The following is a 15,685-nucleotide window of genomic DNA, read 5'->3' as shown; positions in this document are numbered from 1 at the left end:
TCTGGGAATCAAAAGCGAATTAATTCAAATATTTGTCATCTATATAAGTTATCAAGAAGGTCATATCTCATTGGGCATAGAGCCTAAATTTGTAGCTTTTCCCCATTCATCCTTCCATCTCCTATTATTTGGTCTCGTTTACTTCAAAAGCTTCTCCAATTCGGCAGCAACAGCATCACCAACCTCGGCAGTGGTGGCTTTACCGCCGATGTCACCAGTGCGGACACCGGATTCGATAACGTTGCTGACAGCCTGCTCGATGAGGCGGGCTTCGGCGAACAGACCGAAGGAGTACTGCATCATCATAGCGACGGAGAGAATAGCGGCTACAGGGTTAACAATGCCCTTTCCGGCAATGTCAGGCGCGGAGCCTTCCTCCATGTCAGTATATACTCAAGGTATGAGAGCGATGTGGGATCTAGGACATACCATGAATAGGTTCATAGATACCGTTAACCTTGCTCTTTCCGTCAGGGATGCCGCTCAAGCTAGCACTGGGAAGCAGACCCAGAGATCCAGGGATAACGCTAGCCTCATCACTGATGATATCACCGAACAGGTTGCTGGTAACAACGATACCGTTCAGCTGGCGGGGGTTCTTGACCATAATCATAGCGGCGGAGTCGATAAGCTGGTGCTCAATCTTCAACTGGGGGAACTCCTTGGCCATGACCTCGGTGACAACCTTACGCCACAGACGGCTAGTAGCCAGGACATTGGCCTTGTCCAAACTCCACACAGGAAGAGGGGGGTCGTGCTGCAGGGCAAGATGAGCGGCCAGACGGATGATGCGCTCGATCTCAGCGCGTGAGTACGGCTCCGTGTCCATTGCGTATCCGCTGCCGTCGTCTTCCTTGCGCTCACCGAAGTAGATACCACCCGTCAGTTCACGGATAATGTTGAAGTTAACACCGCGGCAGACGTCGGCGCGGAGGGGAGAGCTCTCGACGAGGGAGGGTGCGGCGAAGTTGCAGGGGCGCAGGTTGCCGAAGGTGCCCATTTCTTTACGGAGCTTCAGGATACCCTGTTCGGGACGGACGGCGCCGGTGCCCCATTTCTAGTCTCGCGTTAGATTATTTTGTCTGGATTGTATTTGAATTGTTGAGGTGTGCCATACCGGTCCACCGATGGCACCCAAGAGAACGGCATCAGCGTTCTTAGCTGCGTTCAAGGCTTCGTCGGTCAAGGGGGATCCTGTAGCATCAATTGATGCCTATGTTATTCAGTAAGCGATATGCCAGTACCAAATGGTGTCTCAAGAGGACAAAACGTGCAAAACGTACTCCTCCCAGCAGGTGGTCTTGAAGGTTGAAGGTGACATCACGATTCTTCTCAACAGTACGAAGGACCTAACCATTCGACAAATTTCATGGTTAGTATATGCTAAATTATCCTTTCTCAGGTCCTCCGCGAGGTCGATTTGCGGTCGAAGTGCTTACCTTGATGGCCTCTGCGGTGACCTATAAACGATAGTCAGTATACGGGGCTATAAGAACTGTATAAGATAATCGGTATCTTCTCACCTCCGGACCACAGTGGTCTCCTCCAAAGACGACGATATTGTAGGAAGACATTGTGAAGCAGCTGTCTGAGTACAATGGACTATAACACTGACAAGAAACCAAGCCCAAAACCAGAAAGCACCGAGAGTTATATGAGCCATGAGGGGTGGATCTCGAGTCACCCCGCGCGCCGACACCGGAGCCGCAGTCGGACTTCCCCGTGATTAACCGCCGCCTCATGCAACTGCAACGCTAGTAGGATCAAGCTAATTACTAAGGGACTCCAGCATTTTCAACTGTTTTTTGTATTGTTTCCTGATCACTACAATCATTCAATAGAAAGCAACTGTATGTCCACTAATACACAGAACCGGATTAGAATTTTTTAAATCATGTCAGAGACAGCCTGGGAGAAAGAAAAGAAAAAAGAAAAAAGAAGAAAAAATTGAGGTTTATAAAGAGACAGAAAGAAATGAAAAATGAGAAGCAAAGTAAAAAAGGGGATGCAAATAGGTAGCCCGTAATAAAGGCGACAGTCGAAGCAATTATACTAGTAAGTCATTCGAAATGGGTCTGTCCCCGCAATGGTCTGCACAGACCTATAATTCCATAATTTCCTCCCAACTGAAACATATCTTCCGCCGAGGGCACCATAGAAAGGGAACAAGGTGATAAAGGAGAAAGGAGAAGAAGAGACAAAGAACTGGGGCAGTTTTCCACGGTCCCGAGGAATTAACCAGGCACCAAAGCCATGCAAGCGGAGTGATGATAATCAGGCGCTGGCGGTAGTGCTATCCCCAAGATTAGGCGAGAAAGAGCCGTAGTTTCCACCGGCGGCCAGGTACCCGACAATCGCACCAGAGGCCTAGTTTTTCTTACCGCGCAGCGCCCTGCGGTTGGCAATATCACCTTCAACCAGCCAGTTGCTAGCTTTGACAAGCTGCACCACGTTGATAATCTGCTTGAGAGCCATAACGGGGGCCGAGATTCCGGTGATGATCCAAGGCCAGGTGCTGTCAATCTTGTTGGCCCTAGCCATCTCCAGCGCGCCAGCGCTCCATGGGCTGGCGAACGAGTCGGTCGAGACCGGCTGTGCAGCGTCGGCTCCGGAGCCTGGAACGGGTTGAAGAAGGGATGGAGACAGAATAGGGGACGAGAACGAAAGAAGGTAGAGGCCAATGAAGAAAAGCTCATTCAGAGCACAGCAGATGAACAGAACAGTCTATAGACATGATCAGGATGGGACTTCTTGTATGCTGGGTATAACACACCTTGCTATTGTAGTATTGGTACAGGATCCAGCTCCTGCTAGAATCGATCTTCTTGTGACTTTGGCCAGACCCGCCCATGCTGAGGGTAGCATACATGTGCATGTAATGGCTGGCCATGTCCAAGGCAATCAGACTCTGAAAAACAATAGACCAGCGAGGCCATGCCGAACTCAGGAACACCAGCAAACACGCAGTTGTGCAGCGGTCCGTCACCATATCCAGAACCGCGCCGAAGGTGGTGGACTGGTTGAAGTAGCGTGCTGCATATCCGTCTAGGGCATCCAGCAAGCAAGACACACTGTAAAGAAGGGAGCACGTTCGCGGATGCAGCGGCATATAGTACAGCGAAGCCATTGTCAGAACAACCCGTAAATATCCTAATCCCGCACCACCGGTAAGCGTCTATTCGGAACATTGTGGAATATCGACGAGGCGGGAAGAAGCTCCTTACCAATAAGGTTAGGGGCAAACAAATATACATTCTCCTTCACTTCCTTCTTGCCCGAAGTTCTAGTCTTCTTTGGTGACTTTTCCACTGTGCCATTGCCAGCCGGCGACTCATTGCTATCCGACTGAGCGGCCAAGGCGGCCTGTTGTCTTCTTGTGCGGGCACCCATCTTTGATTCAGTGGACACAGTGACGGATTTGGTAACGAATGCGATCCCCAGCGATAAGTAGACTTGTATGGATTTTGGAAGTACTGAAGCTAGAAAACCACAGTGGCGCGAGAGTTGAACGGGAGTGACAACCGGTTATGGAGGAAGCTGGACGATACACGATGTGTTCGCTATCTGAAAGTATACGACAATCTGCAAACGATACCGAGGAGCAATGCGTTAGTCAAAGCTATACATGTCGTAAGCACCCCTGTGGGGAGAGAGGTACAATGGCGATATGGCTACGGTTACGCAGCACAGTTCTCCAGGAGAACTCTGCAAAAACACGTACCGAATCAACGCAAGTTAAGACAACGCGTCTCAAACCCGAGCGGGGGACCGTACAGAGCCAAAGGATTTAGCGGTTGAGGCGAATGCGACAATACGGAGAAAAGCTCGTGGGAGGTGTTGGTAGTCTATCAGATCGAGGTCGGAGTGTTAGTTGATCAGGAGATCTCCGGGGAAAGATTTCCAAATTGGCCATGTGTGTCGTTTTGGCGATAAGGTTGATAAGCCACCAACTACTAGTGGAAGGTAGCGGCTGTAGTTCACTCGTGCGGTACTTACGCTCTGGACTCCCTCCACGCCGTTGGTTGGATGGATAGACTATCTTATAGATATATTGCGACCTGATTCACGCACGGAGAAGAGCAACCCCTTCAAGGATAGAAATGAAAGAAAAGAAGAAAAATAAAAAGGTTGATTGTCCACAGTTGGCTCAGCAATAAGTTGGTAGTAGTAAGTTAAGGGAGGACTTTTCGGACGGGAGTCTCGGAATTGGTTCGTGGGTCAAAGCTTTCGGGTTCCAAAGAAAAAAAGGAGAAGCTTTCCCAATGCGGTCATCCTGTAGAGTATCCAATAGAAACGAATACATATTATATATACTATACTTGAGAGTATATACTCTCTAGCACAGCACCTATGCTATGGACTGATGGAGTCAGTCGAATCAAACCTATTAAGAGCCATATCTGTATTACCCGTGGTATTCATAGTAGGGCCGCTTTACCGACATAACAAGGAACACAGCAACTACTACTAATCCGTACCAATAGCTGGAAGTGGCAACTTCAAGAAGTTTTAGGTAGAATATGTGGTTCCAGAGTTGGCCATGCTAGTCAACTGACACTCAATTGACTGCCTGTTTGATGAAAGTAGCCAAAGCACTAGAAACAAACGAAGCCTTGCCCGTTTGTCTGAGTCAGGGAAAACCTATCTATAAAACCAATCTCTTTGTTATTCCTAGCCGGTGAGCTGGCCATAATGACACAGTGAGTCCATTCACTTTAGGTGCAGTATGTAGTTTAGCTCCATGGGTTGGTGATGAAGCCCCACTTGGTGTCCCATACAATAGAATATAGACTTGGTTGTTTCTGTTGCTTTGATTATTCTGATAATATTTGTTACAAGCACAGATATAGGTATCACCTCAGTGTTGTTAAGATCTTTAATCACTTCTCTAAGTGTACCTATATTCTAACCTTGAGCTTCTCCATTGGTTAGCTCATTGTTCTAGAATTAATCCAAGCCTAAATATCTTCAGTTGCGATTCATCTTCACCCTTTACTTCTTGCTGTGCCTTTGACATCTGGTGAACTCTGGATCATATGGCCATCGCAAAACCCTATTATGCTCCTGATTCAGGTGGCCTGCAAAGACGGACCCGTGCAGATGTGATTGAACAGCTTCATACCCGTGTAAAAGAAACTCAGGCAAGGTTGGAAGAAGTTGAGGCAGCCCTCAACCGCTGCTGTGAATACAGTGCATAGGATATCGAGACTATCAGCAGACAGCGTGTCAAAATTCTTGAGCTGGAAGACTTGGTCCAGAAACAGAAGACCACAATCAGCAACCAGAGCAAAGCCATTGCAGACCCTAAGAGGATTCGCACTTGGCAGTCCACTATTCCTATGCCAATATTTCCTCTCACATACACTCAACAGCGCCCTAGCGTAAGGTCTCCACGTTCAAGCGCCCCATTGTCAGCCAGCCCTTACTCCTCAAGTGTCCTTACTCTCCCTCCTCCCACGTTTGACCTATCTGCTAGTACTCCACAGGGCAAACTTCTGAGTCTGGAAGAAAACTCCAAGACGTCACTTAGCCGCAAGAGGAGCGGTTTTCCGATGCGCGTTTGCTCCCTAGGTCCTTCATTCGATACCGAAACAGTCTTTCGGGTGATCTCGACCAGACTTCAGAGCCTTTTCTCAAGGACGCAGACGTTTGGCCACATGTATACCAAATTTCCTAGCATACAATTTGATAGTCAGTTGAACCCGCGGGTTAAGGAATATGTCATGAATATCTCGGATAAGATCCATGCATCAACTTTGCTAGGAAATCCATGCACTAGGCTCTGCGTGGTTGCGAAAGCAATCAACTTCTACCTCGTTCAGCATATCTTGCAACCCATAGTCGTCAGAGGGTTCGACGCTCAGATGGAAATGGAGCTCAAACAGATACAGAAGCACTTAACCATAGGTATATTGAGTAGCCTATAGTTCCCTTTTGCCGAGACTGATGATTAGATACAGATACCCCTGTGGTGGTCCGCCATTCGCTGCTCATTGCGATGGCACACCACATCCAGGCCGTGGTAAATAAGCCGAAATTTTCCGAATTCAATAGAAACAACACCCACTCGTATATGGAAAAATTGTGGATGCTCATATGTCCCCTTACTCATGATCCCTTGAACCAATATCAGATGGTTTGGGTGGACCTTCACGGCATCTTAACCGATGCACAGGCGCTCGCAATAGATCTATATTCGTTACCATTCGAATATAGCTTCAAGTTTCCTGCGGTGAACGATATATTCGAGCCCGGGTCAATGGTTAATTGAGACCAATTTCTTGGTGGGGGCCCTCAGACACTAAAGAAGGACAACACCCTTGTTCATCTGGGCGTTATCCCAACCATTAGAATCAGTGATAATTCCACGAGTCCGGCTGACGTCAGGCTGGTAGGCCTCGCGAAGGTACTGTTGCGTCCTCCCCCTAGACGCTATACTTAGCTCATCTGTGAGATGCGTGCTAAGTGAGGGCCGGTCCGGGTGGGAAAGTGCTCTGAAACTCCCTTTTCTTCTTTAATTATTCACCGCATCTTGGGCCGCATGAATCTGAGAGAAAACAGAGTTTATTACAGGTTGGAATGTGTTGGTTGGGAACAGAGTGAATGAATTTGGACAAAGCGGTCTAGGCTTTCAGCAGTGTGATGATGTCAATAGTTGCAGTTCAGGATTGAAGGATTGGTTGTTGAAAGTGATCGATGGCGTTATGGTGGAGTCCATGATCTTGGAAAGTATCAGAATCAGAGGCTAAAGAAAAGTCCGGGGTGAATTTCGGCCCCCCAATGATAACATGCCACACATTGCTGTTGATCCAATCCTTAAGAGAGTGTGATAAGTAAGATACTCCATGGGGTAAGTTGGGAGCCACGTCGATAAGGGAGATAAGAAGGATTTACTATGAGATCTAAGAAAATTGCCGTTGCATTTCTCCGTCGCAATTGCGCTCGGGCCGCAAAATCATCAATCCCCGCGGTTTCCCGATAAAGTCCTTTCTTAGCTTTTTTTTTTTTTTTTTTTTGCATACTCCTTACTCTGTACTCTCAGACGTGATTTCACCTTTTCCCCATATCTTCAAGTCGTCAATGCCTCGACCTTCATGAATCTAACTCCTGCGAAGCGGGTCACAGTCCAGGTCCGGACTTTGGCTGATCGTCGCAGTACGTATACCTTAACCCTTGCACAAACATCCCTAGGGCTTATCTCCGAAGTGTCCATGATGGCGATCGTGTCGCTGAGTCCGGTTCACACAGGAGCTCTGGCGAACGTTGACTGATTCCATATGCTTCTTAGTTTCTCTGGTTCTACCAAAGCGTTGCTACACGTCGAATCCCGCGAATGCTGCGACCAACGACAACAGGGTAGCCAGGAGGCCTGAATTTCACGACTACTTTGTTACACATTTACCATCTTCATCTCTTCATCCAGATCCCCGAGCGCCAGTAAACTCCTTCTACAAACTTCCTCGCTCCGCCTCCGTTCCTCATACCGGAGAGTCATCTCACCCCCCAGCCTCCTTCCAGCCGCTGGTCGACCGGGAGACGACAGTCGTACGCATCCCTCTTCGAAGCGCGAAACACCACTTCGGCGCATCTACTTCCCGTGGAACTCGTCCGGAGAATGAAGATACATATCAAGCTGGTGTGATCGACATTCCTGCATTTGCGAGGCGTCCCCCTGCGTCCCTGACGATCAAACGATCGGGTGCCCATGGGTCCCCTGCACCCCGCGAGAGTCAAGGGGCGGAGACTGCTAGTGGCGATCCACAGGTTTTCTATTTTGCAGTATTCGACGGCCACGGGGGAAACGAATGTAGCACATTTCTACAGCACACGCTTCATGAGTACATACAGGATTCGGCAGCGTCGTTCGAGCTCCAGTCCAGTCTAAAGAAACACCGGGATGGCCATTATTCTAAGGACACAGAGCCGTCCACTGGGGATTTGCCTATTCTGCAAGACGCCAACTCGCAACGAATCGGGGAATTAGAAAAGCACCTCGTCCGAGATTGGCGAACCCTAGTCGGAGGGTACTTCAAGAGATTTGTGCCTCCTCATTTCTCACATATTGGGAGAGGTGCCCGCGGAGAGCCAAAGGCACTGTCCGACCTACCCGAGGGTGTTACCATTGAAGAGGTCCTTGAATACGCCTTCCTCCGGACCGATCTGGAGTTTGTGTCGGCACAAGCGGCGAAACAAGGCGATGAATTGGAGAACGTGGGTCACCCTTTATACCAGGACAATATCCTCTACGGCCGTGATCGTACACCGTCTCTACACGTCGGGGGAGTGAGACGATTCAAGGGAGGTAGCACGGCTAGCCTCGCGCTCATATCGACCCCGACCCCTACCCCTTTCTGGCATCCGTCTGGCCCGTCTAGTCTGTTGGTGTCCCATGTCGGCGACACACGGATACTATTATGTTCTACAGAGACAGGCGATGCCATTCCGCTGACCTCCAACCATCATCCGGCGTCACCGATTGAGGCGAGTCGCTTACGACGATATGCCACTACATTCGTGACTGACTCGTTTGGAGAAGAACGCATGAGCGGATTGGCCAACACGCGAGCCTTTGGTGACGTTCAATCGAAACGGATTGGCGTATCAGCCGAGCCAGAGCTCCGAAGGATTGAGATGGCCCCTGCGGAGTACTCTTTTTTGGTCCTCATGTCTGATGGCATCAGTGGCACGCTCAGTGACCAAGAGGTTGTCGACATCATTAAAGAGGCCAGGACTCCCGAGCAGGGGTCTCGGGATGTGGTCAACTTTGCGAATGAAGTGACAAAGGAGGGAGACAATGCAACCTGCCTCGTCGTCCGACTAGGTGGTTGGGAACGACGACTTGAAGGCGGTTTAGGAAGCATGGGAACGAAGGAATCTCGAGAATTTCGCCGACAAGAAGCGACTGATCCGCGTCGGTCACGGCGATGACCGTGAGGAAGTACTCAATGCTAACTTGAGGATATGTAAATACTGTTCTTATTATTCCTCTTTTTACTTTGATGAGTTTTGGCCCTCTGGTCACACTGTACATATTATCAAACATTCACAATACACCGCCATCTTGATTTGTGTCCATCTTAGCCTAACGCAGCCTAAAGTGGAGCAGATCGAGTTGTAAGGAACAGACCATGAGGATTTGACTAGTAGTGCTGACTGCTGACGGCCACATCCTAGCCCGCAACGCAATGCCATCAATCACCCACCCACTTAGAAACATAGCCCCCAAGCCGTATCGTTATCGGGCTTTGAATACGCCGCAAAACCCGACCCAAGCCCGACAACACAAAGTATCATATATAGACACAAATACGAGAAGCTTGCAACCTCCAATATATTCAACCCTAATACCCCATCCATCTCCATCTGGGGCAAAAAAAAAAAGAAAAAAAAAGAGGAAATAAAGAAAGAAATCTTAACGCCTATACCCAATATATCAATCAAAATGTCCTCAGATACAGCCCCAACACTCCTGACCCTCTACCGCGGCCTCCCAGGCACAGGAGCCTACAGCTGGTCCCCATTCGTAATTAAACTGGAAACCCGCCTGCGCTTCGCTGGCATACCTTACCGCGTGGAAGCAGGCTCTGTACGCAACGCACCCCGAGGCAAAGTGCCCTATATCTCTATCCCGGCAGAGAGCCTTTATGAGGATGGAAGCAAATCAGCCCCACCGGTCGTTATGGGCGATTCGACCATGATCACGAAGACATTTATTGAGAAGGGGTTGACGAAGGATTTCAACGCGAAGCTCTCGGGATCACAGAAGCTCCAGGATATCGGGCTGATAGCGTTGTTGGAGGATAAGTTGTATTGGTATAACGTATGTATTAATTTATTTCCAATACTCTGTTTGGAAAGGGTACTACCCATCGTGGAATGATATCTTTCATGACTTGAGAGCACGTTGATCTATAACGAGTATGTGTACTGATTCCGGAACTAGGGATACGAAAAATGGGTGCTGAACTACTATACCATGCGGGACGTGATTCTGGCGGCATTGCCTTGGCCTGTCCGTGTCGTGGTAGGTCTCATGGCCTACAACAAAGTCACGCGTACTCTTACCGGCCAGGGGACGATGCGTTTCTCGACAGAGGAGATCAGTTCCTTAGCCCAGGAGATCTGGGAGCGGATCAATGGTGCGCTTATCGAGGCGAGATCGCGACATGTTGAACGGGGAGGACAAGGTCCGTTCTGGGTTTTGGGTGGTGAGGAACCGACTGAGGCTGATGCGGCGCTTTTTGGGTTTATTGTTTCAGGGTTGGTTTGTTATGCGTATGATTCTCCCTCCTTCCTTCTCCCATCTCTTTCTTTCTCCTTATTGTGTGTTCCTATGCCTCGTGATGGGTTGCTAATGCTGTTATGTTTGGTGTAGGGCGCCCCAGACGCAGAAGCTTATTCGGGGATATCCGGCGGTGGTGGATTATGCTCGGCAGATTCATGATAAATATTTCCCTGACTACGCACTTTGGGCGTGAAGGTTCACATCGAGTGCCTAGCGGCTTCATCATGTAGATGGTGGGGAACCAAGAAGCAGTGTCTTTCGGGCCAAGCATAGACCTCGTGGTGAACGGAGGGTTGCCATGGCATAAACACTTCCACAGACTAGTCAATATCCAAAGCGGTTCATCACATATTTAGCTGATCACACGTATCAAAGTTCATGCCCGTGGGAGTCTCAGTGAATGAGAAGACCTAGATATTGGAAAACTACAAAGGTTTTATTGCGCTAATGCACTGTACAAATCCCTATAAACAAATCATTGCACAAGAAGCCTTCCGGCTCATAAAAAGCAATATGTCAAAAAATGGCACCTACCAGGGGTAGTGTCATCAAAGCCAAGCACCATGTCGAAGTAAGTTGAATGGTTCGGAGTTAGACGGTGGTTCCGTCACAAATAATCGCACCTAATATCACGCTATTAGATGAAATACCTACTAAGATGTAAGCTTTCGTAGGCGTTTGATGAGTCGAGCACTAGATCGCCTTGGTTCGAGAGAACAAACTGCTGTAAACAGCGTCGACAACGGGCTGTGCGGTGATCTGTTTGCCGCCGAAAAATCGTCCATTCAAGCCTTTAATGGCGTTTTCACCACCCTGGACGCGGTCGAACTTCAGGTAGATATCACCTTGTGAGTTAGGATCTAGTGCAATGTGAACAACATGGCCATATTTTTCTTCGCACTCAGCGCGGACGTCATCCTCTAGCTCTTTAATCCAGCTTTCACCTTCTTCTCTGTATACATTGTTAGAGTCCATAGCTTGCAAGGAGATTTATAGGGGTAGGCTTACTCGGCAGGATCAAACATATTTCGAAGCATAACACACCGACTTGCCATGTTGACATTGACAGGCAATGGCTTGGTTTCTGTTTTAGGCCGAAGCACCTTCTGCTTATCGTCGGCGGACGACTCTGAGGGTTCATCTGTTCTTGCAAGTTTCCTCATCAATGCGTCCCTACTATAGTTGTTGAAGTTCACACCAGCAACATCTGTATCATCCAAAGCACTAGCACCGGCCCCTTTTTCAGAATCCCGCCCGCCAGCACGGTCGAAATTGCTAGTACCACCGGCCTGGATACCACGGCCTCCATGGCCCGAGAACGAAGAGCCCTGGAAATTCTGTTGGTTTGCACCTTGGCTCTGCAATCGTTGAGCACTCGAGTCAGGGGTGAACTTATCGTTGCCAAGGCCAACGCGGATTGCTCGACCAGCAAGGTCAAACCCGTTCATTTTTTCTAGTGCCTCCCGAGCTTGATTGGGATCACGGAACCTAAAAAATACCAGTTAACAACAAGAGCATCACAGAAGAAGAGTTGTCACTTACTGGACAAAACCATAACCTCTGCTTCTACCGGTTTCGTCCTTCTGAAGCTGAACAAACTCGAGCTCGCCAAACGGCTCAAAAACATTCTGGAGGTCATTTTCAGTGATGCTGAAATGGATATTACCCACGTACAACCTGTGAAATGGAGCTGCGTGATTGTTGCCACTGCTGGCGTCCGGATTGCGAGCCTGACGATTCTTTTCCGCTTCAGTCAACTGTGCGATAATGGGAATTCCTAGAAGCTTCTGTCCCGTAAGTTGAATAGCAGGAGCAACGGAATCTTCGTTCTTAAATTCGACATAACCGACACTAGACAGTTGTTAGGTCACCGACATACCTTCAATGGAAAATCGAAGACTCACCCTTTAGACCGACCACTAACGCGATCCTTGACAATCTGAGCCTCTTTAACCGGTCCAACTTTCTCGAAGAAAGCAATCAGTTCCTTAGTTCTCAGACGCGCCGCAAGCTGCTGTACAAAAATAGTGCGTCTGTCGCGCTCATCCTCGTTGAGCTCCGGGGTCCTTTCGCGACTGGGGCTACGTCTGCGAGTGTCTCGCTCACGGCGAGAGCGTCGATCATCATCTCTCTCATCTCGACGGGAACGACCCGAAGGGCGGTAATAGCGGTCGTCATTAGGGGATCGAGATCGAGTGCGGGCCCGCCCACCTCCGCGGTAATAGTCACCGCCAGATCGGTAGTCATCGCCATGCCGTTCACGTCGAGATCGACGGCGATCACTCTCGCGGCTCCTGCTCCTCTTTCTGCTTCTATGGCTTCCGTTAGCACTGCCATGTTCGCTTCTCGGACTCTTCATGTCTTCATCTCCATCGGCGTCACGACGTCGGTCCCGACTGCGGTCCCGGCGTCTACGATCCTTGTCTCGTGAGCGGTCGCGGTCCCGGCGGTCACTACTATCGGCTTTGGAGCGGTCATCGCGTTCCTGAGACTGTCGTGCATCTTGTGGCGCTGCGGCGGCTGTGGACTCAAGTAGAGCCTCGACATCGAGACCTGACATATTGACGATATGTTGATAACTCTGCCCTGGATGAAGCTGAATGGAAAGGAGAAAAGGAAGATCGTGCGGGATGGATTTAGGTCACTTTTGGATTGGTTAGATGGTGACGGCAGATCAGGCTAGGCTTGAGCAAACCCTTCTGTTTCACAGCCTAGTTCCAGATAGAGCGTCTCTGCTCCTAAGTAAAAGATCTATTCGTCGTAGAAAGTGTTAAACGGTCAAGAGGAAAGGGGTTATTGAGGGTCAAGAGTCACACAAGTGGTACGAGATAACAGGCAAGGCTGGGTGGAAATGAAAAGCGGCCAACATCACGTGATGCATCTTGGCATTGCCTCTGAACAATTTTCTGAATGAACCATAGAAACGTCACCACAAACACGGTTACTTGATCTAAATCTCCAGTAAAGACGTCTCTCATGGTAAACGCATTATGTATTAGGTGTTATAATCATATACAATCGTATAAACACTATTTGACAAAACGGCCTCGCCAAAGACCATGACCATAATATGTATAGGAGGAATCAAGGTCCTGCAATAGCAAATGACCGAATTCACTGTACATGAAGCAGAGTAGGGTGGAACAACAACTAAGCTTTCGAAATCCTATGATTTCAGAAACAAACATGAATGAAAGACTGGGCCGCAATCAGCCTCGACATTACTTCGTACTTAGGATAATTGAGATGAACGCAAACCCTTATGCGATTGCGTTCACAGCTTCTTCACATCTTTAGGTGCGGGTGTTTCAAGCTCAGTACCGAAAATACGGTCCCAAAACCGGCTGGTGACACCGAAACCATTGTCGAAGTCGGCAAAATGATGTTGAAGGTGGTACTTCTTGAGCCCCTTATAGTAGAGTGGAAGACTGCAGTATAACATGGTTAATAACATTTTCATAGAACTTGAGAATCCAATGTGACTCACTTGCGATGATGGAGGAAATAATGGGTCAAGTCATAACATATGTAACCGAATACACCGCCACAGAATACCATCAAGGCGGCGTACCAATTATAGAAGAAGACACTATGCGCCAGCTTCCAAAACGGTGTAGCGAGGACAACAAACAGCGTTGGTGGCATCACAAGTCTGTATTTGTCCATAGGTAGATAGTGATGAATGCCGTGTAACAGGAAATGGAGGGTCAAGCCGACCCGGTTATCAGGAAGATATCTAGACAAACTTAGCTTTGGAAAACACAGGGCTAGAAGGGGAGCTGAGGGGCCATACCGGTCAAGATGGAATAAAAACCTATGCATAAGGTACTCGATCAATGTCCACAGGAAAAGGCCACCAACCCAGTAGGCAGCTGCAGCAGACACATTCCCCAGCCCGGCAAACCCGAGCATGGTACCGTAGGTAACAGGCGGCAGCCATAGAATCGGAACTACGTACCATGCAGTCTTGCTCAGGGGCTCCAGGAAGTTTCCAAAGAGAGGAGCCGATTCTCCTCCCTTGTAATGGCGCGGGCGGTGGATCTGCTCCAAGTAGAACTCTTTGCTGAAGCCACCGTTCCAGAGCTGCATAAGGAGAGGTTTGTTGAGATCCAAGAATTTGTGCGTCTGGTAATCCTTGGAGTAATCCGTCTCAACAGACAAGTCCTCTTCGCGGGACATTCCAGTTGCGGCATATACAGGGCCCGATGATTTTCCTACACCATCTATGCTTGCACCTTTGCCAGTCGAGTCGGAGGCAATGAAACCAACCAGGCTGTCTTCTAGAATATCGTAGGCCGCTTCCGAGTGTTCGTGGGAGACGGCATCGCGCAGAATTTCTTTGACATCTTTCCCAGCATACTCAAGGATCAAATCACCGCCACCAGGATGATCATCGACAAAAGAGGTAATGTCGTAGACTTTAGATCCCAGAGTCACATAGCAGGATTTGGCATTGTTATGGGACTCAACCTCGGCGGAGGTAAACGTTGGCAGCGTCCTTCCAGGCATGGCTATTGAACGAGAAACGCCCAAATTATGGATGCCAATCGTTGTAGGGGGGAAGTAAAAGAGATGAGATACAAGCGTGGAAATTCGAGAGATGTAGTTGGACAGATCACACCACACCTAAAAAACGGAATGGATAATCGGAAAGGAGTGGCGTGAGCTTCAAAATAATATCCAGGGTCGCGGGTCCGGTGGCTCCGACGGGTACAAGGGAAGGGGCACCGAAGGAAAGAAGGTAAAAAAAGGCAAAAAAAAAATATTTAAGGAATAAAATACTCCTGCACGCAACCCAGTCAAAAAATAATTTGCAACCTCTGCGATGTAGCCAATCACCCACGAAAATGACTGGTGTTGAAAGGGTACCTATTAGTGTTCATAGATTTATCAACAGGTATGAACATCAGTAGAAAGCGGAGGCGATGCGAAGATTCCACACAAGTCATCTTACGCTCCTCTTCTTTCTTGATCACGCTTATGCCGAGGATGGACCAAGTTTGGCGCTAACCTTTCAGAGAAGGTGACCCCTGGCCAGATGGTTAGTCAGCAACCCAAAAGAGACAATCATGTCTAATGGATACCTACGGAGTAGAGATGAGAGAGAGAGAGAGAGAGAGAGAGAGAGAGAGAAAAGGCGCCGTTGTATGCCAGATGAACGAGTGGGTACGTGCAGTGTACATATTGTCTCCTAAATATGAACGTATCTAGACTTGATCAAGCCGTTGCAGTCCGGTCGATCTTACGAACCGAGATTTGAGGGACACCAGTCCGATGGGTTATAATTTGGAATTATATGTATTAACCTATACCCTGTTTTCACAGGCACTGCCTCAGTAGAGATCAGGTGCATGGACATGGAGAAGAAGAAGAAGAGGTCTAATGGGCGGCAAAAACCAG

General features: G+C 48.7%; 8 protein-coding genes across 8 annotated transcripts; 2 read left to right on the top strand and 6 right to left on the bottom strand.

Annotated features, from left to right (window-relative positions):
- leu2A (3-isopropylmalate dehydrogenase LEU2) lies at positions 1–1,655 on the bottom strand. The gene is made up of 6 exons (XM_032066060.1): positions 1,524–1,655; positions 1,440–1,460; positions 1,284–1,349; positions 1,118–1,213; positions 430–1,057; positions 1–371 (listed from the first exon to the last, which is right to left on the bottom strand). Exons 1-6 carry the CDS (start codon positions 1,572–1,574, stop codon positions 139–141), a joined length of 1,095 nt encoding a protein of 364 aa, XP_031930218.1. The 5' UTR covers positions 1,575–1,655; the 3' UTR covers positions 1–138.
- Positions 1,656–1,789: 134 nt separating this feature from the next.
- Positions 1,790–4,138, bottom strand: BDV27DRAFT_124333 (CDP-diacylglycerol--inositol 3-phosphatidyltransferase). Its single transcript, XM_032066059.1, has 5 exons — positions 3,997–4,138; positions 3,722–3,845; positions 3,225–3,582; positions 2,774–3,150; positions 1,790–2,724 (listed from the first exon to the last, which is right to left on the bottom strand). Exons 3-5 carry the CDS (start codon positions 3,388–3,390, stop codon positions 2,368–2,370), a joined length of 900 nt encoding a protein of 299 aa, XP_031930217.1. The 5' UTR covers positions 3,391–3,582; positions 3,722–3,845; positions 3,997–4,138; the 3' UTR covers positions 1,790–2,367.
- Positions 4,139–5,036: 898 nt separating this feature from the next.
- On the top strand, positions 5,037–8,928 carry ptcA (type 2C protein phosphatase PTC6; the record flags this gene model as incomplete). Its single annotated transcript, XM_032070034.1, has 4 exons — positions 5,037–5,156; positions 5,199–5,907; positions 7,126–7,155; positions 7,289–8,928. 4 exons carry the CDS (start codon positions 5,037–5,039, stop codon positions 8,926–8,928), a joined length of 2,499 nt encoding a protein of 832 aa, XP_031930216.1.
- A 45-nt stretch (positions 8,929–8,973) lies between these two features.
- Positions 8,974–9,317, bottom strand: BDV27DRAFT_79739 (uncharacterized protein). Its single transcript, XM_032077622.1, has one exon. It carries the CDS (start codon positions 9,190–9,192, stop codon positions 9,019–9,021), a length of 174 nt encoding a protein of 57 aa, XP_031930215.1. The 5' UTR covers positions 9,193–9,317; the 3' UTR covers positions 8,974–9,018.
- BDV27DRAFT_124328 (uncharacterized protein) lies at positions 9,109–9,375 on the bottom strand. The gene has a single exon (XM_032066058.1). The coding sequence runs from the start codon at positions 9,361–9,363 to the stop codon at positions 9,208–9,210; it is 156 nt and encodes a 51-aa protein (XP_031930214.1). The 5' UTR covers positions 9,364–9,375; the 3' UTR covers positions 9,109–9,207.
- BDV27DRAFT_79775 (glutathione S-transferase family protein) lies at positions 9,318–10,728 on the top strand. Its single transcript, XM_032077624.1, has 3 exons — positions 9,318–9,820; positions 9,944–10,275; positions 10,376–10,728. Exons 1-3 carry the CDS (start codon positions 9,443–9,445, stop codon positions 10,476–10,478), a joined length of 813 nt encoding a protein of 270 aa, XP_031930213.1. The 5' UTR covers positions 9,318–9,442; the 3' UTR covers positions 10,479–10,728.
- Positions 10,729–10,767: 39 nt separating this feature from the next.
- Positions 10,768–13,094, bottom strand: BDV27DRAFT_79751 (putative RNA splicing factor (Pad-1)). Its single transcript, XM_032077623.1, has 5 exons — positions 12,981–13,094; positions 12,190–12,929; positions 11,828–12,136; positions 11,294–11,773; positions 10,768–11,237 (listed from the first exon to the last, which is right to left on the bottom strand). Exons 2-5 carry the CDS (start codon positions 12,843–12,845, stop codon positions 10,979–10,981), a joined length of 1,704 nt encoding a protein of 567 aa, XP_031930212.1. The 5' UTR covers positions 12,846–12,929; positions 12,981–13,094; the 3' UTR covers positions 10,768–10,978.
- A 161-nt stretch (positions 13,095–13,255) lies between these two features.
- On the bottom strand, positions 13,256–15,476 carry BDV27DRAFT_124324 (fatty acid alpha-hydroxylase). The gene is made up of 3 exons (XM_032066057.1): positions 14,079–15,476; positions 13,773–14,021; positions 13,256–13,713 (listed from the first exon to the last, which is right to left on the bottom strand). The coding sequence occupies exons 1-3, from the start codon at positions 14,792–14,794 to the stop codon at positions 13,560–13,562; spliced, it is 1,119 nt and encodes a 372-aa protein (XP_031930211.1). The 5' UTR covers positions 14,795–15,476; the 3' UTR covers positions 13,256–13,559.
- Between the last annotated feature and the right edge of the window lie 209 nt (positions 15,477–15,685).

This window comes from Aspergillus caelatus (genome assembly GCF_009193585.1).
Source record: "Aspergillus caelatus strain CBS 763.97 unplaced genomic scaffold BDV27scaffold_40, whole genome shotgun sequence".
Lineage (NCBI taxonomy): Eukaryota > Fungi > Ascomycota > Eurotiomycetes > Eurotiales > Aspergillaceae > Aspergillus > Aspergillus caelatus.
The sequence above is the reverse complement of the archived record's forward strand: the minus strand, read 5'-3'. Positions and strand labels throughout refer to the sequence as shown.